Source organism: Oncorhynchus mykiss, chromosome 8 (genome assembly GCF_013265735.2).
Source record: "Oncorhynchus mykiss isolate Arlee chromosome 8, USDA_OmykA_1.1, whole genome shotgun sequence".
Classification (NCBI taxonomy): Eukaryota; Metazoa; Chordata; class Actinopteri; order Salmoniformes; family Salmonidae; genus Oncorhynchus; species Oncorhynchus mykiss.
This window is the reverse complement of record NC_048572.1, coordinates 61657989-61680684: the sequence shown is the minus strand read 5'-3', so window position 1 is coordinate 61680684 and position 22696 is coordinate 61657989. Positions and strand designations below refer to the sequence as shown.

At 44.0% G+C, this 22696-nt stretch overlaps 2 gene segments (V, D, J or C); both read right to left on the bottom strand.

Moving 5' to 3' along the window:
* Positions 1-6216: 6216 nt before the first annotated feature.
* Positions 6217-7078, bottom strand: LOC110530290. The segment is given in 2 exon segments: positions 6217-6870; positions 6998-7078. Coding segments are annotated over 2 exon segments (423 nt in total).
* A 669-nt stretch (positions 7079-7747) lies between these two features.
* LOC118965629 overlaps positions 7748-22696 on the bottom strand; it is a 29085-nt gene continuing 14136 nt past the window's right edge. Inside the window, 3 exon segments of the V gene segment in view lie at positions 7748-7891; positions 12376-12403; positions 12815-12834. Of these exon segments, the coding sequence occupies positions 7748-7891; positions 12376-12403; positions 12815-12834 (192 nt within the window).

The window sequence follows — 22696 nt, the reverse complement described above, 5'->3', positions numbered from 1 at the left end:
ATTTGAGTCATAAGCTTAATTTACAGGAGAAATTAACATACAGGAGACCATTTATTAGTGTTTTGATGTCTAAAAGGTTAGACACCATTTCAAGCAGAAACTTGATAAATCCCTGCTGACTTGGTCTCTACTGAGGTTTTTGTACAGTGTTTGTAGGTTTCAATGTGGGCCTCACAGTGCAGTAGTACAGAGCAGAGTCTGTCACTTCATCAGAGGAGATCTCCAGATCCAAATGTTTTTTCTCTTCATTGAGTTTGACAGATATTTGAGTGTTCAGAGGATCTGTTTTCTTTATAAACACTGTACCTGAGATGTACAGGAGGAAACCTGGCCTTTGTTCTGTGTCTTGGTAAATCGATGTTTACATTAAATGTAGGAACAGTTTGAACCCCTGCTGTCTCTGACTCCACGCCCACCCCGCCCGGCTAAATGTGTGAAAGTTAGTGAAAAAGCTAATAATCCATCATGTATGACATTCCTGGGAGTGTAATAAACTTACATTTTGTATTACCATATCATCTTTGTATGTTGTCTATAGTTATGTACTTGAAAATGTATCAATTGACCAATTCAGCACATTTGGGCAGACTTATACTTTTTCTTTTTAAAATATTGTGCAGAATTGCAATGCTTCACTGGATCAATCTGAAACTATTTATACTCACTTCTGCCATCTAGTGGCCAAAATCAAAATTGTACCTGGACACCTACTGTATATTCTAAACTCAGCAAAAAAGAAACGTCCCTTTTCAGGGCACTGTCTTTCAAAGATAATTCGTAAAAATCCAAATAACTTCACAGATCTTCATTGTAAAGGGTTTGAACACTGTTTCCCATGCATGTTCAATTAACCATAAACAATGAATGAACATGCACCTGTGGAACAGTCGTTAAGATACTAACAGCTTACAGATGGTAGGCAATTAAGATCACAGTTATGACAACTTTCTACTGAATCTGAAAAACACCAAAAGAAAGATGCCCAGGGTCCCTGCTCATCTGCGTAAACGTGCCTTAGGCATGCTGCAAGGAGGCATGAGGACTGCAGATGTGGCCAGGGCAATACATTTTCCGTAACTGTGAGATGCCTAAGTCAGCGCTACAGGGAGACAGGATGGACAGCTGATCGTCCTCACAGTGGCAGACCACGTGTAACAACACCTGCACTTGATCGGTACATCCGAACATCACACCGGCGGTACAGGTACAGGGTGGCAACATCAACTGCCCGAGTTACACCAGGAACGCACAATCCCTGCATCAGTGCTCAGACTATCTGCAATAGGCTGAGAGAGGCTGGACTGAGGGCTTGTAGGCCTATTGTAAGGCCAGACCTCACCGACAACAACGTTGCCTATGGGCCAAACCCAACATCGCTGGATCAGACAGGACTGGCAAAAAGTGATCTTCACTGACGAGTTGCGATTTTGTCTCATCAGGGGTTTCGGTCGGATTCAAATTTATCGTCGAAGGAATGAACGTTACACTGAGGCCTGTACTCTGGAGCGGGATCGAGGTGGAGGGTTGGTCATGGTCTGGGGTGGTGTGTCACAGCATCATCGGACTGAGCTTGTTGTCATTGCTAACAATCTCAACGCTGTGCTTTACAGGGAAGACATCCATCCTCCGCCATACTGCTCGTTCTGTGCGTGATTTCATGCAAGACAGGAATGTCAGTGTTCTGCAATGGCCAGCGAAGAGCCCAGATATCAATCCCATTGAGCACGTCTGGGACCTGTTGGATCGTAGGGTGAGGGCTACGGCCATTCCCCCCAGAAATGACCCGGAACTTGCAGGTGCATTGGTGGAAGAGTGGGGTAACATCTCACAGCAAGAACTGGCAAATCTGGTGCAGTCCATGAGGAGGAGATGCACTGCAGTACTTTATGCAGCTGGTGGCCACACCAGATACTGACTATTACTTTTGATTTTGACCACCCACACCCTTGTTCAGGGACACAATATTACATTTTTGTTAGTCACATGTCTGTGGAACTTGTTTAGTTTATGTCTCAGTTAATGAATCTTGTTATGTTCATACAAATATTTACACATGTTAATTTTGCTGAAAATAAACTCAGCTGACAGTGAGTGGACATTTCTTTTTTTGCTGAGTTTCTTTCTCTTTAATTTCAAAGGTGATGGAACAAAAAATAAAGTTTTTCAGTTTGTATTAGCTTTTACCAGATCTAATTTGTTATGTTGTCCTACATTAATTTTGCATTTCCACTATTTCGAAGTGTTTCCTTTCAAATGGTATCACTAATATGCATATCCTTCCTTCAGGTCCTGACCTACAGGCAGTTAGATTTGGGTGTGCTATTTTAGGCGAAAATTGAAAAAACAGTTGGTATGTTACTTATGTACAGTATATCACAAAAGTGTGTACACCCTCACATTTTTGTAAATATTTGAGTATATCTTTTCATGTGACAACACTGAAGAAATGACACTTTGCTACAATGTAAAGTAGTGAGTGTACAACTTGTATAACAGCGTACATTTTCTGTCCTCTCAAAATAACTCAACATACAGCCATTAATGTCTAAACCGCTGGCAACAAGTGAGTACACCACTAAGTGAGTACATACCTACTAGATCACCTGGTGATTTCACACAGCACAGGTGTGACCACAGTTCTCTGATCTTAACTTCTGCCATCATGACATCAAATGTGGTTCCACTTCAACAAAGCATTTTGGTCTGCAGGTTTTTGTATTTTGTATTATACACTTTGTATCACTGTGTATATTCCCTGAGAGCACAGTAATAGAGAGCTGTGTCTGCCAGGGTTAGGTTTGTTATCACCAGTTCAGTTGATGTCCGGGATGTTGTGGATGTATATCTCTTATCAGGGATGTGTTCATCAGAGCTCCATGATCTGGCACCTTTATACAGTAGAAACTGAGGAGCCTGGTTAGGATAATGCCTGTACCAGTAAAGGTAAATGAATTCACTGCTTGTTTCATATGTACAGCTCAGAGATACTGATGATCTCTCAGTGGGGGTGTACTCCTTCTTGTCAGGAGTCACACTATCTGCATATACCATTCCTGCAGAGGAAATAAAATAATTAAAGTGATTGAAACACATGCTTATTTTTAAGACTTTTTAGAAATCAACTAAGTTATTGACATTTAAATGACTTTACTCCAACAAAATATGTTTTACTAACAATACCATAATGTAATAATCTGATTATAAGCATGCAAGGAGTTAAAATGTTTAGGTATTGTTTACCTATAGTCATAATCAGAATGATCACTATACTGATTGATTTCTCCATCTTCAGACTGATGTTTGCATGCATTCACTCTCCTCTGAAATGTCCTTCTGTGTGTCACTGTGTGAGGTGTACAGCCCTGCCACCACAGATGTAAGGCTTGCATTTTTTTCTACACTGGTGCCAAGGATACACTCGTTTCTGTAGGGGGGCTGTATATCCTGTTGTCACAGTGGGCCTCAGAGCAGAGTTGTACACAGCAGAGTCAGAAAACTGCAACCTCTGGATAGTCAAGGGGACAGAGCTAGAAGTGAAATTCAGCCTGGAATCAAAACTCTTCTTAAGCTCATCAATATTTCTCCCTTCTTCATAACTATCTCTTCTCAGGACATACTGAATGGATCATTCAGCTACTTGATTTGGAATTTTAGAACACCTTTAGGTATAAAGTATATAACAAGATGATTTGATAAAATATAGAATTTGCCCTATACTACCAAAATCCCATAGACACGGATTTAATAACACATTCATAAATGGCAAAAAATGAAGTGTCAGTCCTTTAACCTCACTAGGGGGTGTGGGACGCTAGCCTGGCCAACATCCAGTGAAATTCTAGAGCGCCAAATTCAAAAAAAGAAATATTAACTATAAAAATTCATGACACATACAAGTGTTAGACAATGGTTTTGCTATGAAATATAAGAAAGCTCAGAAAATATATATATACGTTTTTCCCCCCCACATCTCTTAAATTCTCCATTGTTTTCGTTAGAATCTACCCTTTCCACAGTGGGGTCACATTAGTGGCACGCCACAAAAAGAAGTAGGCACATCGACTGACGCTACAGACATATTTGTGAGAAGATCGATTTTCAGGACGTCTCATGGTCTGACAAACACCGCTGTAGCTCGGCCACCTTCCACCATACTTAAGTATGTCATACAGGATGTCTGTTTCCTCCCATGGTTCTTGACAGGTTTTTGTACAGTGTCACTGTTTCCTGTCACTGTGGTTTTCATGGCACAGTAGTACAGAGCAGAGTCTGTCACATCATCAGAAGAGATCCGCACATTTGTCCACTTTGTCAATGGAAACTGTCAGACGAGACCACTTTGGTGTGATGTACAAGAGGAAATCTGGTTGGGATCTGGGATATTGGCGGTACCACTGTAGATTGTAGACAATGCCATCATATTTGCAGGAGAGATGGACATTCCTTCCCTCCTGAACAAGCTCTTCTGGAGTCTAAGGGTTTATTGAATCCCCAAAACTGTTTTCCTCAAAAATCTTTGGTCAAATAACATCTGTAACTGTACAACTGTGCAGTTGTAACTGGCATTTACAAATTATGAATGTGGAATTACCATGTTTTTGTGCAGTTCGTTCACTGAAAGATTAAATTTAAAGATTTCAATTCATATAATAACTCACCTAAAAAAGCTGAAAAGAGAACAAATGAGAAGGGAAACATCTTGTAGACCTTTGAGAAACCGATAGACAGCACTGAGAGACCTGACTAACTAGCTACTTCCTGAACAATAACATCCCATAAGCTACATGTGGATCTTTGATTATACAGCCCCTCCTCTTGACACCAACATGAAATGTTTTCTGTTATGGAATTATTTCTACAGTATATGTTGTCAGGTTTTTGCACTGTGTTTATGGGTTTCCTGTCACTGTGGGCTTCAGTACACATTAGTACAGAGCAGAGTCTATCACTTCAGCAGACGTGATCTCCAGATCCACATGGGTCTTATCTAAATTCAGTTTAACAGACAGGCGAGGGTGGGTCGATTCATTATGTGTCTTAAACTAAAATATAATTACTTACCTATCAAGTCAAAGAAGAGTAATAGTGAACAGAACAACATTGTAGATGACAGGATGTGTAGAATAAGCACCAGCGCAGATGAAAAGCACAGCATCAACTGGCTATGATCTACGTCAGGCCTGGGCAATAGACGGCCCGGGGGCCGTTTGTGGCCGGCGACCTGATTCAATACGGCCCAAGGAATCATGCTGAGATCACATTAATAACTTATTTTCATGAACCTACAGTAGGATGCCCCCATGCTCTAAAAGATGCATACCCGGAGTTCATCATGAGCTGTCAGGTTTTTGTGAAGTGGGTCTGGGTTTCCTGTCACTGTGAGCCTCAGTACACAGTACTACAAAGCAGAGTCAGCCACTTCAGCAGAGGAGATCTCCAGATACACAGAGGTTCTCTCCCTGTTCAGTATAACAGACAGTAGAATGTCTTGTGGATCAACTCTCAATTCATATGGATTATTGAGAGTTGTTACGAGGTAAAGGAATTGGAGACCTGATCCAGAATAATGTCCATAGCACAGCAGAATATCTGCTATTACTTTATAGTTACAGGGGATCTTAACTCTGCTACCCTCTAAATAATACTCCTCAGGACTGGTTGGAGTAATATCATCCTCTAAAGTATCACCTACAAGGGCTGAAATCAGTAGAATATAACAGAGTAGCATCATGGTCTATGTTACAGATCAAAATTCAAAAGGCACTCGCACATCTGAGCAATCTAATTTGCAGGTGCATGGCAGCAATTGAACAAGATGAAGGAAAAAGGAAACAGCGGACTGCTCTTGATAGTATCACCTATCTTTAATAAGCTTACGTATCGGCCACACGGCCTTCGGCAGAGCTTTTGGGATTTTTTGAAAGTTGCACCATTATGTGGACCTGGCCCCACCCACATCCGTTCTACACATCGAAGGGGGTTGGAGGCAAAGGAAAAATAAATAAATGCTTCCAAATATAACAATATGCATTTCATAATTATTACAAAAGTGTATAAATAAGGCGTATTAAAATCTGTAAAATCTCAATGAGGACATAGCAAGTTTTCATTAGTCATAGGGTACATCATACGATAAACGTCTGAATAATCTACAAGAGACACATATTTCATGTTCAAATTCACAACATAACATACATAGGCATTTCATCATTAAGTAGTTTAGGAAATAATGTCTGGAGGGTGAAAATCCCAAAACATTATCTTTTACTCAGATTATTATTAATATCTCCTACTCTGTCTGATATCTTATCTATGTTACAGATCAGACATTAATGTATATTTTAGAAAACAGCAAAGCCAAAACACTGCTATGACTCTGAAATAATAAGTAGGCATTTACAATGTTGCTCCTCCTCTTCACATGTTGTAGGTTTTTAAACACACCCACCAGGTTTCCTGTCAAAAAGAAAAACCTTGAGATGCATCATTACCTGTAGGTCATGTCATGTACGTATAGAATGTGTCGGGTTAGGTTTTTGTACAGCGCTTGTAGGTTTCCTTTCACTGTGGGCTTCAGTGCACAGTAGTACATAGCAGAGTCTTCCTCTTTAGCAGAGGAGATCTCTAGATCCACACGGTTCTTCTCATTATTTAGTTTGACTGACAGTCGAGGATCCAGACCTGGAGCCCGTGATGGAGACCCGACACCATGCAGGATAAGCAGGATATACTGAGGAGCTGATCCAGGGTTCTGGAGATACCATTGAAGAGAGACTGCAGATGAGTAGGTGCATGAAAGTGTAATATTACTACCTGCTGGTGCATACACCTCCTCTCTGATTGGTTCAATGGTCTGACCATTACTGTCACCTGCAAGAGATGCAAAACATGTTATTCTTCTATTATTACTCTGTTATAGATCTATTTTCAACACATCAACACATAGTTTAGATTCAACATAACACCAATAGAAAATGACAGATTATAGATCACTTACATGCAACTACTAAAAGCAAAATAAATGTTGGGATTGACATTGTGGCTGAAACTGGAAGTTTGATAACACACAGCACAGCAATATTTGTGTATACTAAAAAAAACATCCTCCTCTGTCTAGTTTTGAATATACCATCTCTTCTCAAACCTTTGAAGCCCCACCCCAAAATACAGAGAGTTGTCAGATGAGCTGAAGAAACAACAGACTTCTTGTTGCTACTTGATTCCACTGTCACATCCTCAAAATGCAGGGCAGCACTGAAATATTATTACCTTAGTCTCCCTCTTTCTGTTATTGGATAAAACTGTTATTTATCTATATTTCTTTTCTTCATTTTAGGTCAACAGAGTTGGCAGAAGGACCTGTCCTGTCTACTGTGATGTCATACGGGAAACATTGCTTGAAGGGCATATCTGTAAGATATGTAGACAGGAATTAATAGACAGGAATTTTTGTTTTCATCTTTATAGCTTTATTTACAGTTTAAACCTGCAACATATTCGTATAACTGAATGAGTTTCTGTCACTTTTTCATTTGTTCATTTGTTTCAACAAATAATTCACTGTTCATTTCCAACCTACATGTATATTTTTTGTCTATTGAAGGTAACCTAATAATTGACATGTTTCTCTTAGGGGATGTCGGTGTTTTTAGTTCACATTTTTGTACAGTCTGTCTGGGTTTTGTTTCATTGTGGGCTCCAGGGCACAGTAGTACAGAGTAGAGTCTAACAGTTCAGCAGAGGAGATCTACAGATCTATGCAGGTTCTCTCATTGTTCAGTTTAACAGACAGTCGAGGATCTGCAGGTTTATCTTTCACTACAGAGGGGTTTGAGGACACTCCAGTGAGGAGGAGGAAGATGGGAGGCGATCCAGGGTACTGTTGATACCACTGGAGAGTACTCACAGAGGAGTAGTTACAGGACAGATTTATGACATCACCCTCCAACCCAAACACCTTATCTGATGTTGGAGTAATGTCATTCCCATGACTGCCACATCAAAAACATTTATGAAAACAGGAATTATTATCAGAAAATTATCATACAATTAAAATCATTATTCAGTTTATTAAAAATGGACAAAATATCCTTCACAGTAATATTTCTCAAGTCTCCAGTAATTACATTGGCTATGTTATTGGATATGAAGAATAGCATCAATCTCACCCACTAGTGCATATACTTAAATGTATGCTGGTAAGTGTTATTTGACATAGTAAAAAGAGTGAATACAAGTAGAGTTATGACAGAATGACTCCCCTGGTTTCTCATTGTCACCTATAAAAGGCATTTCCTTTCCTCTGCCTCAATTATGTAACACGTTCCCTTAAAAAATGGCACACAACACAAAGTACTGTACACACAGTGTTTTTGTAAGGGGGCTGTATATCCTGTTGTCACAGTGGGCCTCAGAGCACAGTAGTACACAGCAGAGTCAGACAGCTGCAACCTCTGGATCGTCAAGGGGACTGATTGTGTCTTGGCATTTAGACTTGCATTGAATCTCTCCTTGAACCCTGCAGCATTGTCTCCAGATCCAGTAGAAAAACGGCTCAGCATTTGTTTAGGGAAGTCATTTGCTTCTTGTTTGTACCAATAGAGATAGGCAAAATTAGTAGCACTGGTGTTGTATTGACAACTCAGTGTTACCAATCCTCCTTCTGTAGCAATCACACTTCCTGGTTGCTGTTGGACATTGTCACCTATACACTCTGGAAGATAAAAAACAAAACATAAAGTCAGTGATTATACATTTTTTAATTAACAATTACATAGAACCAATGAGAGAAAAGGTTCCATCATACCAAAGCAGAATACAGCAAGAACCAGCCAGATGATCAGACAGAGTACCATGGTTATACAGAACACACTGAGAGTGACTGTGAGTTAAAGTAAGAGGTAGAGATCCTCTCTCGCTCGTCCATGTCCATCTCAGCCTGTATATCACCATCAACTGACAGACATGAAGGAGGGGCCTGTTCAAAGAGTGGAAAGACTCTATGGAAATTTATGGGTAAATATTACCTCGTCGATATTAGTTATTAGCTCTCTTTGCAGTACATTAGTCAAAATGAAAAGCTTACAGGTAGCAACAAATGAAATGAAAAGTAGTGTAAAGCAATTGTCAATTAAATGAATGTTCCTTGTAGTGAGGATAATAAACATACATTTTATTGTTGTTAAAAACTACAGATATTATATTTTAATTAATCTACAAACACTCATGTAGCCTACAGAGTATCTAATTCAGATCTACTACTGTACATAAAGTATATTGAAATACATTTTGTGCTTTTCAGGGGTACTGTATGTTTCAATGGACACGTAAAACCTGTAGTTTTTGTAAGGGGGCTGTATATCCTGTTGTCACAGTGGGCTTCAGAGCACAGTAGTACTCAGCAGAGTCAGACAGCTGCACCCTCTGGATCATCAAGGGGACTGACTTTGCTGTGAAATTCAGACGGGCATCAAATCGCTCCTTGAACTCAGTAGTAGTTTCCCCAGGTGAAAAAATATCCCTTCTCAGCATAAAGATGGGGTTGCTATTTGTTTGTTGTTTGTACCAGAAGAGATTTGGTGACAGATCAGCTGTATCAAATTGACAAGTGAGTGTTGTTGGTTGTCCTTCTACGACCATTACATCTTCTGTTGACTGTCTTACATTCTCTTCTGCTCTGGACCCTGAAAAAAAAGATAAATATATCTTCAACATATATTAATAATGTATATAAATCAAATGAACAAGTGCACAGAAAGAGACAGATGAACAGAGTGATGTTATACCAAAGCAGCATGCAGCCAGAACATGAAGGATCAGCCAATTTCTCATGACTAGTCAGTCAGTTTGAAGTGGAAAAGGTAAGGAGCAGAACAATGTTGATCTATCTATCACAGAGCTTTGACACCCTCTGTCCTACTGTTGATGCTTCATGTTGTTCTGTATTACATGCAGTAGTAGACCATGGGGAGATGTCTGTCTGTATGGCATCCTCTGAATCAGGGGTGTGTGTGCTTTGTTGTGTTGCCCCCTTCAGGTTGACTTTCATACTATACCACCAAGCCAGTGTGAATTGTGAGGAGGGCCAACTACAAACAATAATATTGTTACACTATCATATTCCCAATTAGTTTTTGAACCAAGTGTAGTTTACAATGCAGTTTTGGGAATACTTTCAGCTTCATTCGACACACCTAATCCACAACAGGAACAACTTCCATCTTCTTCTTTATTGGAATGAAGCCTTAGAGCAGGAACTCCATACATGGACTCAGACTTCCATATTGGAATGCGGCCGGAGCAGGAACTCCATATATGAGCACCAACATTTATTTTGGAATACGGCCCTGGAGCAGAAACTCCCTACAAGGGCTTTGACACCCATATTGGAATGTAGCTGAATGGCCAGGAACTCCATATATTTACACAGAGTTGTGAACATGCCAACTTGCGCACTGGCATCCAATATTCATTAGCTAGCCTGCCTCACTCACTTGAATTCAATTGCTTCATCAACCACCATTATTGTATTTAAACAGCATTCTTCTTCACTCCTTTGCACTTCTGGTAGCTGTGTTTTTTTTTTACGTTCCTGAAGTGTTGAGACGGTCAAGCCAATTGTGTCAAATATGTTCATTACGCGAGGCCTTGTTGAAAAGTGTACATTAGTGGCATCTGCTGGTCAAAAATAATTTAGAACATCCAAATTTACACGTGTGCAGAGTAACCTTTTTGTATTCTACTGAAATCAATTCCAAAACAATTAGGTGGTTGTTCGATGAAACAAAGCTTTGGACATAAAAGATAATGTCCTTCTGATAAAATGATAATGAAGTACAGTGCTTAGCAACTTCAGCGAATTCCTTGGCGCTCCAATATCAAACACAACATTAAGGGCCAGCTGAACTCCGGTCCAGGTCTGAGGGCTGATCCTGCTGGGACGCCAGCTATCAACTTCGCTCTGCGAATGGGCACTGATCCTGCCTGGATGCCAACTGAACCCCGGTCAACGACAGGGTGCTTATCCTGCTGGTAGTCCAGCTATCTAGCGGTCCACGACTGGGGGTTGGCCTCCCTGACTACCATACATGTCAAAACCCTCACACCAATCTCTACTAACTAGAGTGAAGAATAAGTATTGGTATTTGCACACAGCATAGGTGTGACCACACTGCTCTGATCTAAACCTCTGCCATATATCAAATTGTGGATGATGTATAATTATGCTCCGCACAACAAAACATTGTCGTCTGCAAGTTTTGGTACAGTGTCTTATACATTTTGTATCACAGTTGTATCTGCCAGGGTTAAGCCTGTTATAATCAATTCAGTTGATTTCTGGGACTCTTTGGATGTATATCTCTTATCAGGGATACGTTCACTTGTACTTAATCTGGCACCTTTATAGAGTAGAAACGGAGGAGCTTGGTTAAGATAATGCCTGTACTAGCAAAGCCAAGGTCCATTTTGGCTTGTATCATATGAACTGCTCAGAGTCACAGATTCTCCCTCTGACTTGATGACTTCATGGCTTAAAGAAGTAATGTGATCCCCAGCTATCAGTTCTGTGAGGAAAAATAAAGAGTCAAACTAATTTAACAAATGATAGGAGCTACATCCTGTAATAACAGTGTACATAAATAAAATAAACAAAGACACAGAAAGAGAAACTGAGTGATGTTATACCAAAGCAGCATGCAGCCAGAACATGCAGGATCAGCCAATTTCTCATGACTAGTCAATCAGTTTGAAGTGGAAAAGGTAAGGAGCAGAACAATGCTGATCTATCACAGAGCTTTGACACCCTCTGTCCTACTGTAGATGCTTCATGTGGTTCTGTATTACATGCAGTAGTAGACCATGGGGAGGTGTCTGTCTGTATGGTATCCTTTCATTCAGGGATGTGTGTGCTTTGTTAGGTTTTCCCCTTCAGGTTGACTTTCATACTACACCACAGAAAGGTGTGAATTGTGAATAGGACCAACTACAAACAATAACATTGTTGCACATTATTTTCCCAAATGCTTTTCCAACTGATATAAACATGTGGAATAGAAAACTACTGATTAAAGAGTGAAGAATTTAATACATTGTCTGGGAACTTATGGGTACTTGGTTATAATAATGCAGTACCAGTAAAGCCAAATATTATCATATTTGCTGCTCAGAGTCACAGATTCTCCCTCTGTTCTAATGACTTCATGAATTACAGATTAATGATAACTTAATAGAAAAATGACTCAAGTAAAAGTGAAAGTCACCCAGTAAAATACTAGAATTTTGAGTCTAAACATGTTTGGTTTCAATATACTTAGGTATCAAAACTAAAAGTATAAATAATTTCACAATCCTTATATTAAGCAAACCAGACGGCACATTTATTATAATTGTTTTTACAGATAGCCTGTGGCACACTAAGACACTCAGATATAAGTTACAAAGCATTTGTGTTTAGTGAGTTCGCCAGATCAAAGACAATTGTCACGATTTTCTGTATGGGAAAGAGTCGGACCAAAATGCGGCGTGGCTATTGCGATCCATGTTTAATAAAACTGAAGCAACATGAAACCAACACAAAAACTACAAAACAATAAACGTAACAAAAACCGAAACAGCCTAATACTGGTGCACATACACACGACAGAAAAAGGACCTAAGGACAATCACCCACAAAACCCAACACCAAACAGGCTACCTAAATATGGTTCCCAATCAGAGACAATGACGAACACCTGCCTCTGATTGAGAACCATATCAGGCCAAACATAGAACTAGACAAACTAGACATGTAACATAGAATGCCCACCCAGCTCACACCCTGACCAACCAAAACATAGAAACATACAAAGCAAACTATGGTCAGGGTGTGACAGTCCCCCTCCCCCCCCCCCAAGGTGCGGACTCCGGCCGCAAAACCTGAACCTATAGGGGAGGGTCTGGGTGGGCATTTGTCCGCGGTGGCGGCTCTGGTGCTGGACGTGGCCCCCACTTCATCGTAGTCCTAGTCCCCCACCTAGTCCGCTTCCGTGGCCTCCTCACCATGGCAACTCTTCTCAATGGACAGAGGGGCGGCAGCTCGGGACAGAGGGGCGGCAGCTCGGGACAGAGGGGTGGCGGCCCCTGGCTGACTGGCGGCCCCTGGCTGACTGACGGCCCCTGGCTGACTGGCAGATCTGGAAGAGTCTGGTTGACTGGCAGATCTGGAAGAGTCTGGCTGACTGGCGGCACTGGCGGCCCCTGGCTGACTGGCGGCCCCTGGCTGACTGGCGGCCCCGGGCAGACGGGCGGCACTGGCGGCGCTGGGCAGACGGGCGGCACTGGGCAGATGGGTGGCACAGGCTGCGCTGGGCAGATGGGTGGCACTGGCAGCGCCGAATAGGCGGGAGACTCCGGCTGCGCTGGAGAGGAGGAAGGCTCCGGCAGCGCCGGAGAGGGAGCCCCCGTAAGGATGGGCCGGAGAGACAGCCTGGTGCGGGGGGCTGCCACCGGAGGGCTGGTGCGTGGAGGTGGTGACGGATAGACCGGGCCGTGCAGGCGCACTGGAGCTCTTGAGCACTGAGCCTGCCCAACCTTACCCCTTTGAATGGTCCCGGTCGCCCTGCCAGTGCGGCGAGGTGGAATAGCCCGCACTGGGCTATGCAGGCGAACCGGGGACACCGTGCGCAAGGCTGGTGCCATGTAAGCCGGCCCAAGATGACGCACTGGAGACCAGATGCGTAGAGCCGGCTTCATGGCACTTGGCTTGATGCCCACTCTAGCCCGGCCGATACGCGGAGCTGGAATGTACCGCACCGGGCTGTGCACCCGCACTGGGGACACTGTGCGCTCCACAGCATAACACGGTGCCTGCCTGGTCTCTCTAGCCCCTCGGTAACCATAGGAAGTTGACGCAGGTCGCCTACCTGGCTTCGCCATACTTCATGAGCCCCCCCCAATACATTTTGGGGGCTGACTCTTTGGCTTCCATCCACGACGCCGCGCTGCCTCCTCATACCAGCGCCTCTCCGCTTTTGCCACCTCCAGTTCTTCTTTGGGGCGGCGATATTCTCCTGGCTGAGCCTAGGGTCCTCTTCCTTCCAATTCCTCCAAATAGTGCAGCCTCTCCCACTGCTGCTGCTGCTGCCTCTGTTGCCCTTTACCACGCCGCTTGGTCCTGTTGTGGTGGGTGATTCTGTCACGATTTTCTGTATGGGAAAGAGAGTCGGACCAAAATGCGGCGTGGCTATTGCGATCCATGTTTAATGAAACTGAAGCAACATGAAACCAATACAAAAACTACAAAACAATAAACATAACAAAACCCGACACAGCCTAATACTGGTGCACATACACACGACAGAAAAAGGACCTAAGGACCCACATAACCCAACACCAAACAGGCTACCTAAATATGGTTCCCAATCAGAGACAATGACGAACACCTGCCTCTGATTGAGAACCATATCAGGCCAAACATAGAACTAGACAAACTAGACATGTAACATAGAATGCCCACCCAGCTCACACCCTGAACAACCAAAACATAGAAACATACAAAGCAAACTATGGTCAGGGTGTGACAACAATAGGGATGACCAGGGGATTTTCCTTGATAAGTGTGTGAATTTTACAATTTGACTGTCCTGCTTAGCATTCTAAATGTATTGTTTGGGTATCAGGGAAAATGTATTTTGTAAAAAGTACATTATTCTCTTTCGGAATGTAGTGGCTTAAAAGGAAAAGTTGTCAAAATATAAATAGTAAAGTGAAGTACATTTGAGACTCTTAAAAATAGATCTACAGGTAACCTTGCTTCATGACCAAACATAAGAAAGTACTGAGAATATCCAGATTGCTTTGTTCTGAGTGCAGTTGTACGAATGTACAAGATGTCTGATATGCTAACTCCCTTGCCCTTTCTCTTTGGATCCAGTGTTCCAAGCGCGTTCAACAACAATCTATTAAATCCCTCAGGCTGTGGATCTCCTTGACGATGGTACGTTGTTGTCCTTTACCTTTATGATCTAATCCTGAGTTTTATATTCTAGCTTCTCCTACTGACAATTTAGGAACAAATATGTTTTATGTACATTTGATATCAGTTTACAAATGGTTTATGCATGAAATTCCATTTGATGGCGCTGTGCTCAAACAAAAGATAGCAGATGTTTGAAAAACCACAAAGTGACGGATCTGTATTCTGCTGAGTGCTGAGTCAGTGAGTTTAGTGTCACTGTGGACATCACACCACAGCAGTAGTACAGAGCAGAGACTTTCCCTTCAGCAAAGGTGATTTCCAGATCTACCCTATAGTTTTCTCTTTACAGTTTTACAGTAAGGTGTGTGTGCAGAAAGTAACTACTTGTGTGGATAAATGACACACTGTATCTGAGGTGAAATGCTAGGGTGAATTCCAACACAGTTTTTTTTAAAGGAGAATATGTTATCTTAAGTAAGCCCCACCCCTGCCCTAAAATATGCATACGAGGCGTTTATCATGAGCTGTCAGGTTTTTGTACAGTGTTTCTGGGTTTCCTGTCACTGTGGACTGCAAGGCGCAGTAGTACAGAGCAGAGTCTGTCACTTCAGCAGAGGAGATCTCCAGATCCACACGTTTGGCTTTTTTGTCATGATTTAGTGAGAACCCTGGTGTTTTTGCAGTCATATGTTCCATTACCAGTAATTTTGGTGCTGATTTGGGATGTTGTTGATACCATTGAACAGTGACACCAGAGGTGTAGTTACAAGAGAGTTGAACTCTTTCCCTTTCTGAAGCCACTTCTACATCAGTGTAGGGTGTTAAAACCTGTTCAGAACTGACACCTGTAAAACATAATATTATAATATATTACTTTAAACCCACTTGGAAGATTAAATTAATTCCAAATGCAGTTTAAAATGGAAATGTTTTCAAATGTAAAAAAAAATATGCATCCTCATGCTGTGCACTGTGTTTATACTGTTTGTTTAGAAAAATAAATACACCTCAACATAACACTCAGGTTCAATAAAAATGTAATCTCTTACCTTTCAAGTCAAAGAAGAGTAATAGTGAACAGAACAACATTGTAGATGGCAGGATGTGTAGAATAAGCACCAACTGATGATGAAAAGCACAGCATCAACTGGCTATGATCTTCATGGTAGAATCATGTTTTATCTTCTAGTTTTATACTCTAGCTCCTCCTACTGACTATGTTGAAACAAATATTTCTATATGTTCATTTAATAGCATTTTACCAAATATTTATGCAGTAAATGCCCTGCTAGATAGAGATGTGGTCAAACAAAATACATGATATCCTTTTTATGTTTTTCGGACCAATTACTAGTCAGTTGGCTTCAGCTATGCTCTTCTTAAGAGTGCAGTACATGGATTTACCACCAGAGGACCAAACCACTGAGCAGGTCCATGTTGAGAGCAATGATGTCATATAATCTAAGCATACTGTATGTATTTGATGTGGTTAATAGACCTGATTGTAGCAGAATAGGAATATGCATCAAATTGACAGAATCTGTCAATGCTCCAATCAAATTAAGGACAGGTGAAACGTTCAAGTCATAAGCTTTATTTACAGGAGACATTAACATCATTCATTAGTGTTTTTCGAAAAAGTAAGGGTTAGACACAAGTTCATAAATAAACTGGATAAATTACTGTTGATGTTGTCCCTGCTGAGGTTTTTGTGCAGTGGGTGTGAGTTTCCTGTCATTGTGGGGGTCACAGCACAGTAGTACACTACAGAGTGTCATGTATTGTCATGTTGTGTCTTTCTGTCCTTTCCTTTCACCCTGTCTCCCTCTGCTGGTCGTACTAGGTTACCGTTTCTGTCCCTCTTTCCCCCAGCTGTTCCTTGTCTTCTCTGACTACCTCATTCACCCCTTTTCCCACCTGTTCCCTTTTTCCCTCTGATTAGGTCCCTATATCTCTCTCTGTTTCTGCTCCTGTCTTTGTCGGATTCTTGTTTGTGTGTCTCATGCCTGAACCAGACTATCATCGTGTTTGCTGCAACCTTGTCCTGTCCTGTCGGAATCTACCTGTCCATCTGAGCCCACGTGTGTTCATCATTAAAGAAACTCTGTTTGTTAATTCGCTTTTGGGTCCTCATTCACGCACCTGACAGAAGAATCCGACCAAGAATGGACCCAGCGACTTCGGATCCTCTCCACTCAGCCGTCGAGATCCAGGGAGCGATGCTAGGCAGACACGAGCAGGAATTGTCTGCTGCTCGACATGCCGTTGAGACCCTGGCCACCCAAGTCTCCAACCTCACAGAACAGGTTCACCATCTCCGCCTCGATCCACCGGCCACTTCCAGGGCTTTCGAATCTCCGGAGCCCAGAATCAATAACCCGCCGTGTTACTCTGGGGAGCCCACTGAATGCCGCTCGTTCCTCACCCAGTGTGATATTGTGTTTTCTCTCCAGCCCAACACTTACGCCAGGAGCACTGCTCGTGTCGCCTACGTCATATCTCTCCTTACTGGACGGGCTCGTGAGTGGGGCACGGCAATCTGGGAGGCAAGGGCTGAGTGTACTAACCAGTATCAGGACTTTAAGGAGGAGATGATACGGGTTTTTGATCGATCTGTTTTTGGGGAGGAGGCTTCCAGGGCCCTGTCTTCCCTATGTCAAGGCAATCGATCCATAACAGACTACTCTATTGAGTTTCGCACTCTTGCTGCCTCCAGTGGCTGGAACTGGAGGGTCTCCGCGCAGAGGTAAAGGATGAGATTCTCTCCCGGGAGGTTCCTTCCAGCGTGGATTCCTTGATTGAACTCGCTATTCGCATTGAGCGACGGGTTGATCTTCGTCACCGAGCTCGTGGAAAGGAGCTCGCGTTCTCCGTTGCCCCCCTCTCCGCATCACTACCATCTTCCTCTGCCGGCTCGGGAGCTGAGCCTATGCAGCTGGGAGGTATCCGCATCTCGACTAAGGAGAGGGAACGGAGAATCACCAACCGCCTCTGTCTCTATTGCGGTTCTGCTGGTCATTTTGTCACTTCATGTCCAGTAAAAGCCAGAGCTCATCAGTAAGCGGAGGGCTACTGGTGAGCGCTACTACTCCTGTCTCTCCTTCAAGATCCTGCACTACCTTGTCGGTCCATCTACGCTGGACCGGTTCGTCAGCTTCCTGCAGTGCCTTAATAGACTCTGGGGCGGAGGGCTGTTTTATGGACGAGACCTGGGCTCGGGAACATGACATTCCTCTCAGACAGTTAAGGGAGTCCACGGCCTTGTTCGCCCTGGATGGTAGTCCTCTCCCCAGGATTCAGCGTGAGACGCTACCTTTAACCCTCACTGTTTCTGGTAATCATAGCGAAACCATTTCTTTTTTAATTTTTCGTTCACCTTTTACACCTGTTGTTTTGGGCCATCCCTGGCTAGTTTGTCATAATCCTTCCATTAATTGGTCTAGTAATTCTATCCTCTCCTGGAACGTCTCTTGTCATGTGAAATGTTTAATGTCTGCTATCCCTCCTGTTTCCTCTGTCTCTTCTTCACAGGAGGAGCCTGGTGATTTGACAGGGGTGCCGGAGGAATATCACGATCTGCGCACGGTGTTCAGTCGGTCCAGGGCCACCTCTCTTCCTCCACACCGGTCGTATGATTGGAGTATTGATCTCCTTCCGGGAACCACTCCCCCCCGGGGTAGACTATACTCTCTGTCGGCTCCCGAACGTAAGGCTCTCGAGGATTATTTGTCTGTAGCTCTTGACGCCGGTACCATAGTCCCCTCCTCCTCTCCCGCCGGAGCGGGGTTTTTTTTTTGTCAAGAAGAAGGACGGGTCTCTGCGCCCCTGCATAGATTATCGAGGGCTGAATGACATAACAGTGAAGAATCGTTATCCGCTTCCTCTTATGTCTTCAGCCTTCGAGATCCTGCAGGGAGCCAGGTTTTTCACTAAGTTGGACCTTCGTAACGCTTACCATCTCGTGCGCATCAGGGAGGGGGACGAGTGGAAGACGGCGTTTAACACTCCGTTAGGGCACTTTGAATACCGGGTTCTTCCTTTCGGCCTCGCTAACGCTCCAGCTGTCTTTCAGGCATTAGTCAATGATGTCCTGAGAGACATGCTGAACATCTTTGTTTTCGTTTACCTTGACGATATCCTGATTTTTTCACCGTCACTCCAGATTCATGTTCAGCACGTTCGACGTGTCCTCCAGCGCCTTTTAGAGAATTGTCTTTTTGTGAAGGCTGAGAAGTGCACTTTTCATGCCTCCTCCGTCACATTTCTCGGTTCTGTTATTTCCGCTGAAGGCATTAAGATGGATCCCGCTAAGGTCCAAGCTGTCATTGATTGGCCCGTCCCTAAGTCACGCGTCGAGCTGCAGCGCTTTCTCGGCTTCGCGAACTTCTATCGTCGTTTCATCCGTAATTTCGGTCAGGTGGCAGCTCCTCTCACAGCCCTTACTTCTGTCAAGACGTGCTTTAAGTGGTCCGTTTCCGCCCAGGGAGCTTTTGATCTCCTCAAGAATCGTTTTACATCCGCTCCTATCCTTGTTACACCTGACGTCTCTAGACAGTTCGTTGTCGAGGTTGACGCGTCAGAGGTGGGCGTGGGAGCCATTCTTTCTCAGCGCTCCCCCTCTGACGACAAGGTCCACCCATGCGCGTATTTTTCTCATCGCCTGTCGCCGTCGGAACGTAACTATGATGTGGGAAACCGCGAACTGCTCGCCATCCGGTTAGCCCTAGGCGAATGGCGACAGTGGTTGGAGGGGGCGACCGTTCCTTTTGTCGTTTGGACTGACCATAGGAACCTTGAGTACATCCGTTCTGCCAAACGACTTAATGCGCGTCAGGCGCGTTGGGCGCTGTTTTTCGCTCGTTTCGAGTTCGTGATTTCTTATCGTCCGGGCTCTAAGAACACCAAGCCTGATGCTTTATCTCGTCTCTTCAGTTCTTCAGTAGCCTCCACTGACCCCGAGGGGATTCTCCCTGAGGGGCGTGTTGTCGGGTTGACTGTCTGGGGAATTGAGAGGCAGGTAAAGCAAGCGCTCACTCACACTCCGTCGCCGCGCGCTTGTCCTAGGAACCTTCTTTTCGTTCCCGTTCCTACTCGTCTGGCCGTTCTTCAGTGGGCTCACTCTGCCAAGTTAGCCGGCCACCCTGGCGTTCGGGGTACGCTTGCTTCCATTCGCCAGCGTTTTTGGTGGCCCACCCGGGAGCATGACACGCGTCGTTTCGTGGCTGCTTGTTCGGTCTGCGCGCAGACTAAGTCCGGTAACTCCCCTCCTGCCGGCCGTCTCAGGCCGCTTCCCATTCCCTCTCGACCGTGGTCTCACATCGCCTTAGATTTTGTCACCGGACTGCCTTCGTCAGCGGGGAAGACTGTTATTCTTACGGTTGTCGATAGGTTCTCTAAGGCGGCTCATTTCCTTCCCCTTGCTAAGCTTCCTTCTGCTAAAGAGACGGCACAAATCATCATCGAGAATGTTTTCAGAATTCATGGCCTTCCGTCAGACGTCGTTTCGGACAGAGGTCCGCAATTCACGTCTCAATTTTGGAGGGAGTTTTGCCGTTTGATTGGGGCTTCCGTCAGTCTCTCTTCCGGCTTTCACCCCCAGTCTAACGGTCAAGCAGAACGGGCCAATCAGACTATTGGTCGCATCTTACGCAGTCTTTCTTTTCGCAACCCTGCGTCTTGGTCAGAACAGCTCCCCTGGGCAGAATACGCCCACAACTCGCTTCCTTCGTCTGCGACCGGGCTATCTCCTTTTCAGAGTAGCCTCGGGTACCAGCCTCCGCTGTTCTCATCTCAGTTCGCCGAGTCCAGCGTCCCCTCCGCTCAGGCTTTTGTCCAACGTTGCGAGCGCACCTGGAAGAGGGTCAGGTCTGCACTTTGCCGTTATAGGACGCAGACTGTGAGGGCTGCTAATAAGCGTAGAACTAAGAGTCCTAGATATTGTCGCGGTCAGAGAGTTTGGCTCTCCACTCAGAACCTTCCCCTTAAGACGGCTTCTCGCAAGTTGACCCCGCGGTTCATTGGTCCGTTCCGTATTTCTCGGGTCATTAATCCTGTCGCAGTTCGACTTCTTCTTCCGCGATACCTTCGTCGCGTCCACCCGGTCTTCCATGTCTCCTGTATCAAGCCCGTTCTTCGCGCCCCCGCTCGTCTTCCCCCCCCCCCCCCATCCTTGTCGAGGGCGCACCCATCTACAGGGTCCGTAGGATTTTGGACATGCGTCCTCGGGGCCGTGGTCACCAGTACCTCGTAGATTGGGAGGGGTACGGTCCTGAGGAGAGGAGTTGGGTTCCCTCTCGGGACGTGCTGGACCGTGCGCTGATCGAGGATTTCCTCCGTTGCCGCCAGGTTTCCTCCTCGAGTGCGCCAGGAGGCGCTCGGTGAGTGGGGGGGTACTGTCATGTATTGTCATGTTGTGTCTTTCTGTCCTTTCCTTTCACCCTGTCTCCCTCTGCTGGTCGTACTAGGTTACCGTTTCTGTCCCTCTTTCCCCCAGCTGTTCCTTGTCTTCTCTGACTACCTCATTCACCCCTTTTCCCACCTGTTCCCTTTTTCCCTCTGATTAGGTCCCTATATCTCTCTCTGTTTCTGCTCCTGTCTTTGTCGGATTCTTGTTTGTGTGTCTCATGCCTGAACCAGACTATCATCGTGTTTGCTGCAACCTTGTCCTGTCCTGTCGGAATCTACCTGTCCATCTGAGCCCACGTGTGTTCATCATTAAAGAAACTCTGTTTGTTAATTCGCTTTTGGGTCCTCATTCACGCACCTGACAACAGAGTATGTCACTACATCAGAGGAGATCTCCAGATCTACACATTTTTTCTCTTCATTCAGTTTTGTAGATATTCAAGTGTTCAGAGGATCTGCCTGTTTATAAACCCAGTACCTAAGATGTGCTGTGTCTTGTTGATAACAATTGCATTCATCTCCAGCATTAACTGTTCTTGAATAGTTGGATGACAGGGTAACAGGGGTTCCCTCTATTCAGTACCAGTGGTGGAGAAAGTACCCCATTGTCATACAGTACAAGAGTAAAAGTAAAGATACCTTAATAAAAAATGACCAAGTAAAAGTGAAAGTCACCCAGTAAAATCCTACTTGAGTAAAATTCTTAAATATACTTAAGTATCAAACGTAAAAGTATAAATCAATTCACATTCTGTATATTAAGTGAAACCAACACCTCAAATAAACAATTAACAAACCCGTAACCCGTAAACCTGTTGTACAACCTTTTTGGGATAGGGGGCAGCATTTTCACTTTTGGATGAATAGCATTCCCAGAGTGAACTGCCTCCTACTCTGTCCCAGATGCTAATACATGCATATTAATATTAGTATTGGATACAAAACACACTGAAGATTCTAAAACTGTTTGAATTATGTCTGTGAGTATAACAGAACTCATATGGCAGGCGAAAACCTGAGAAAAATCTAACCAGGAAGTGGGACATCTGAGGTTTGTAGTTTTTCAAAGCTTTGCCTACCGAGTACACATTAAGATATGAATGAGGTAGCAATTCCTTAGATGTTAGATGCTTAGATGCTTCCACTAGATGTGAACTGTCTTTTGAGACTTGAATGAGGATTCTACTATAAAGGAGGGGCTCATGAGACCTATTTGAGTCAGTGGTCTGGCATAGTGCCTCGGTCTCATGACGCGCGCTCCCGACAGAGTTACCTCTCGTTCCAGTGCCTTTTCTGAAGACAAAGGAATTCTCCTGTCGGAACATTATTGATGTT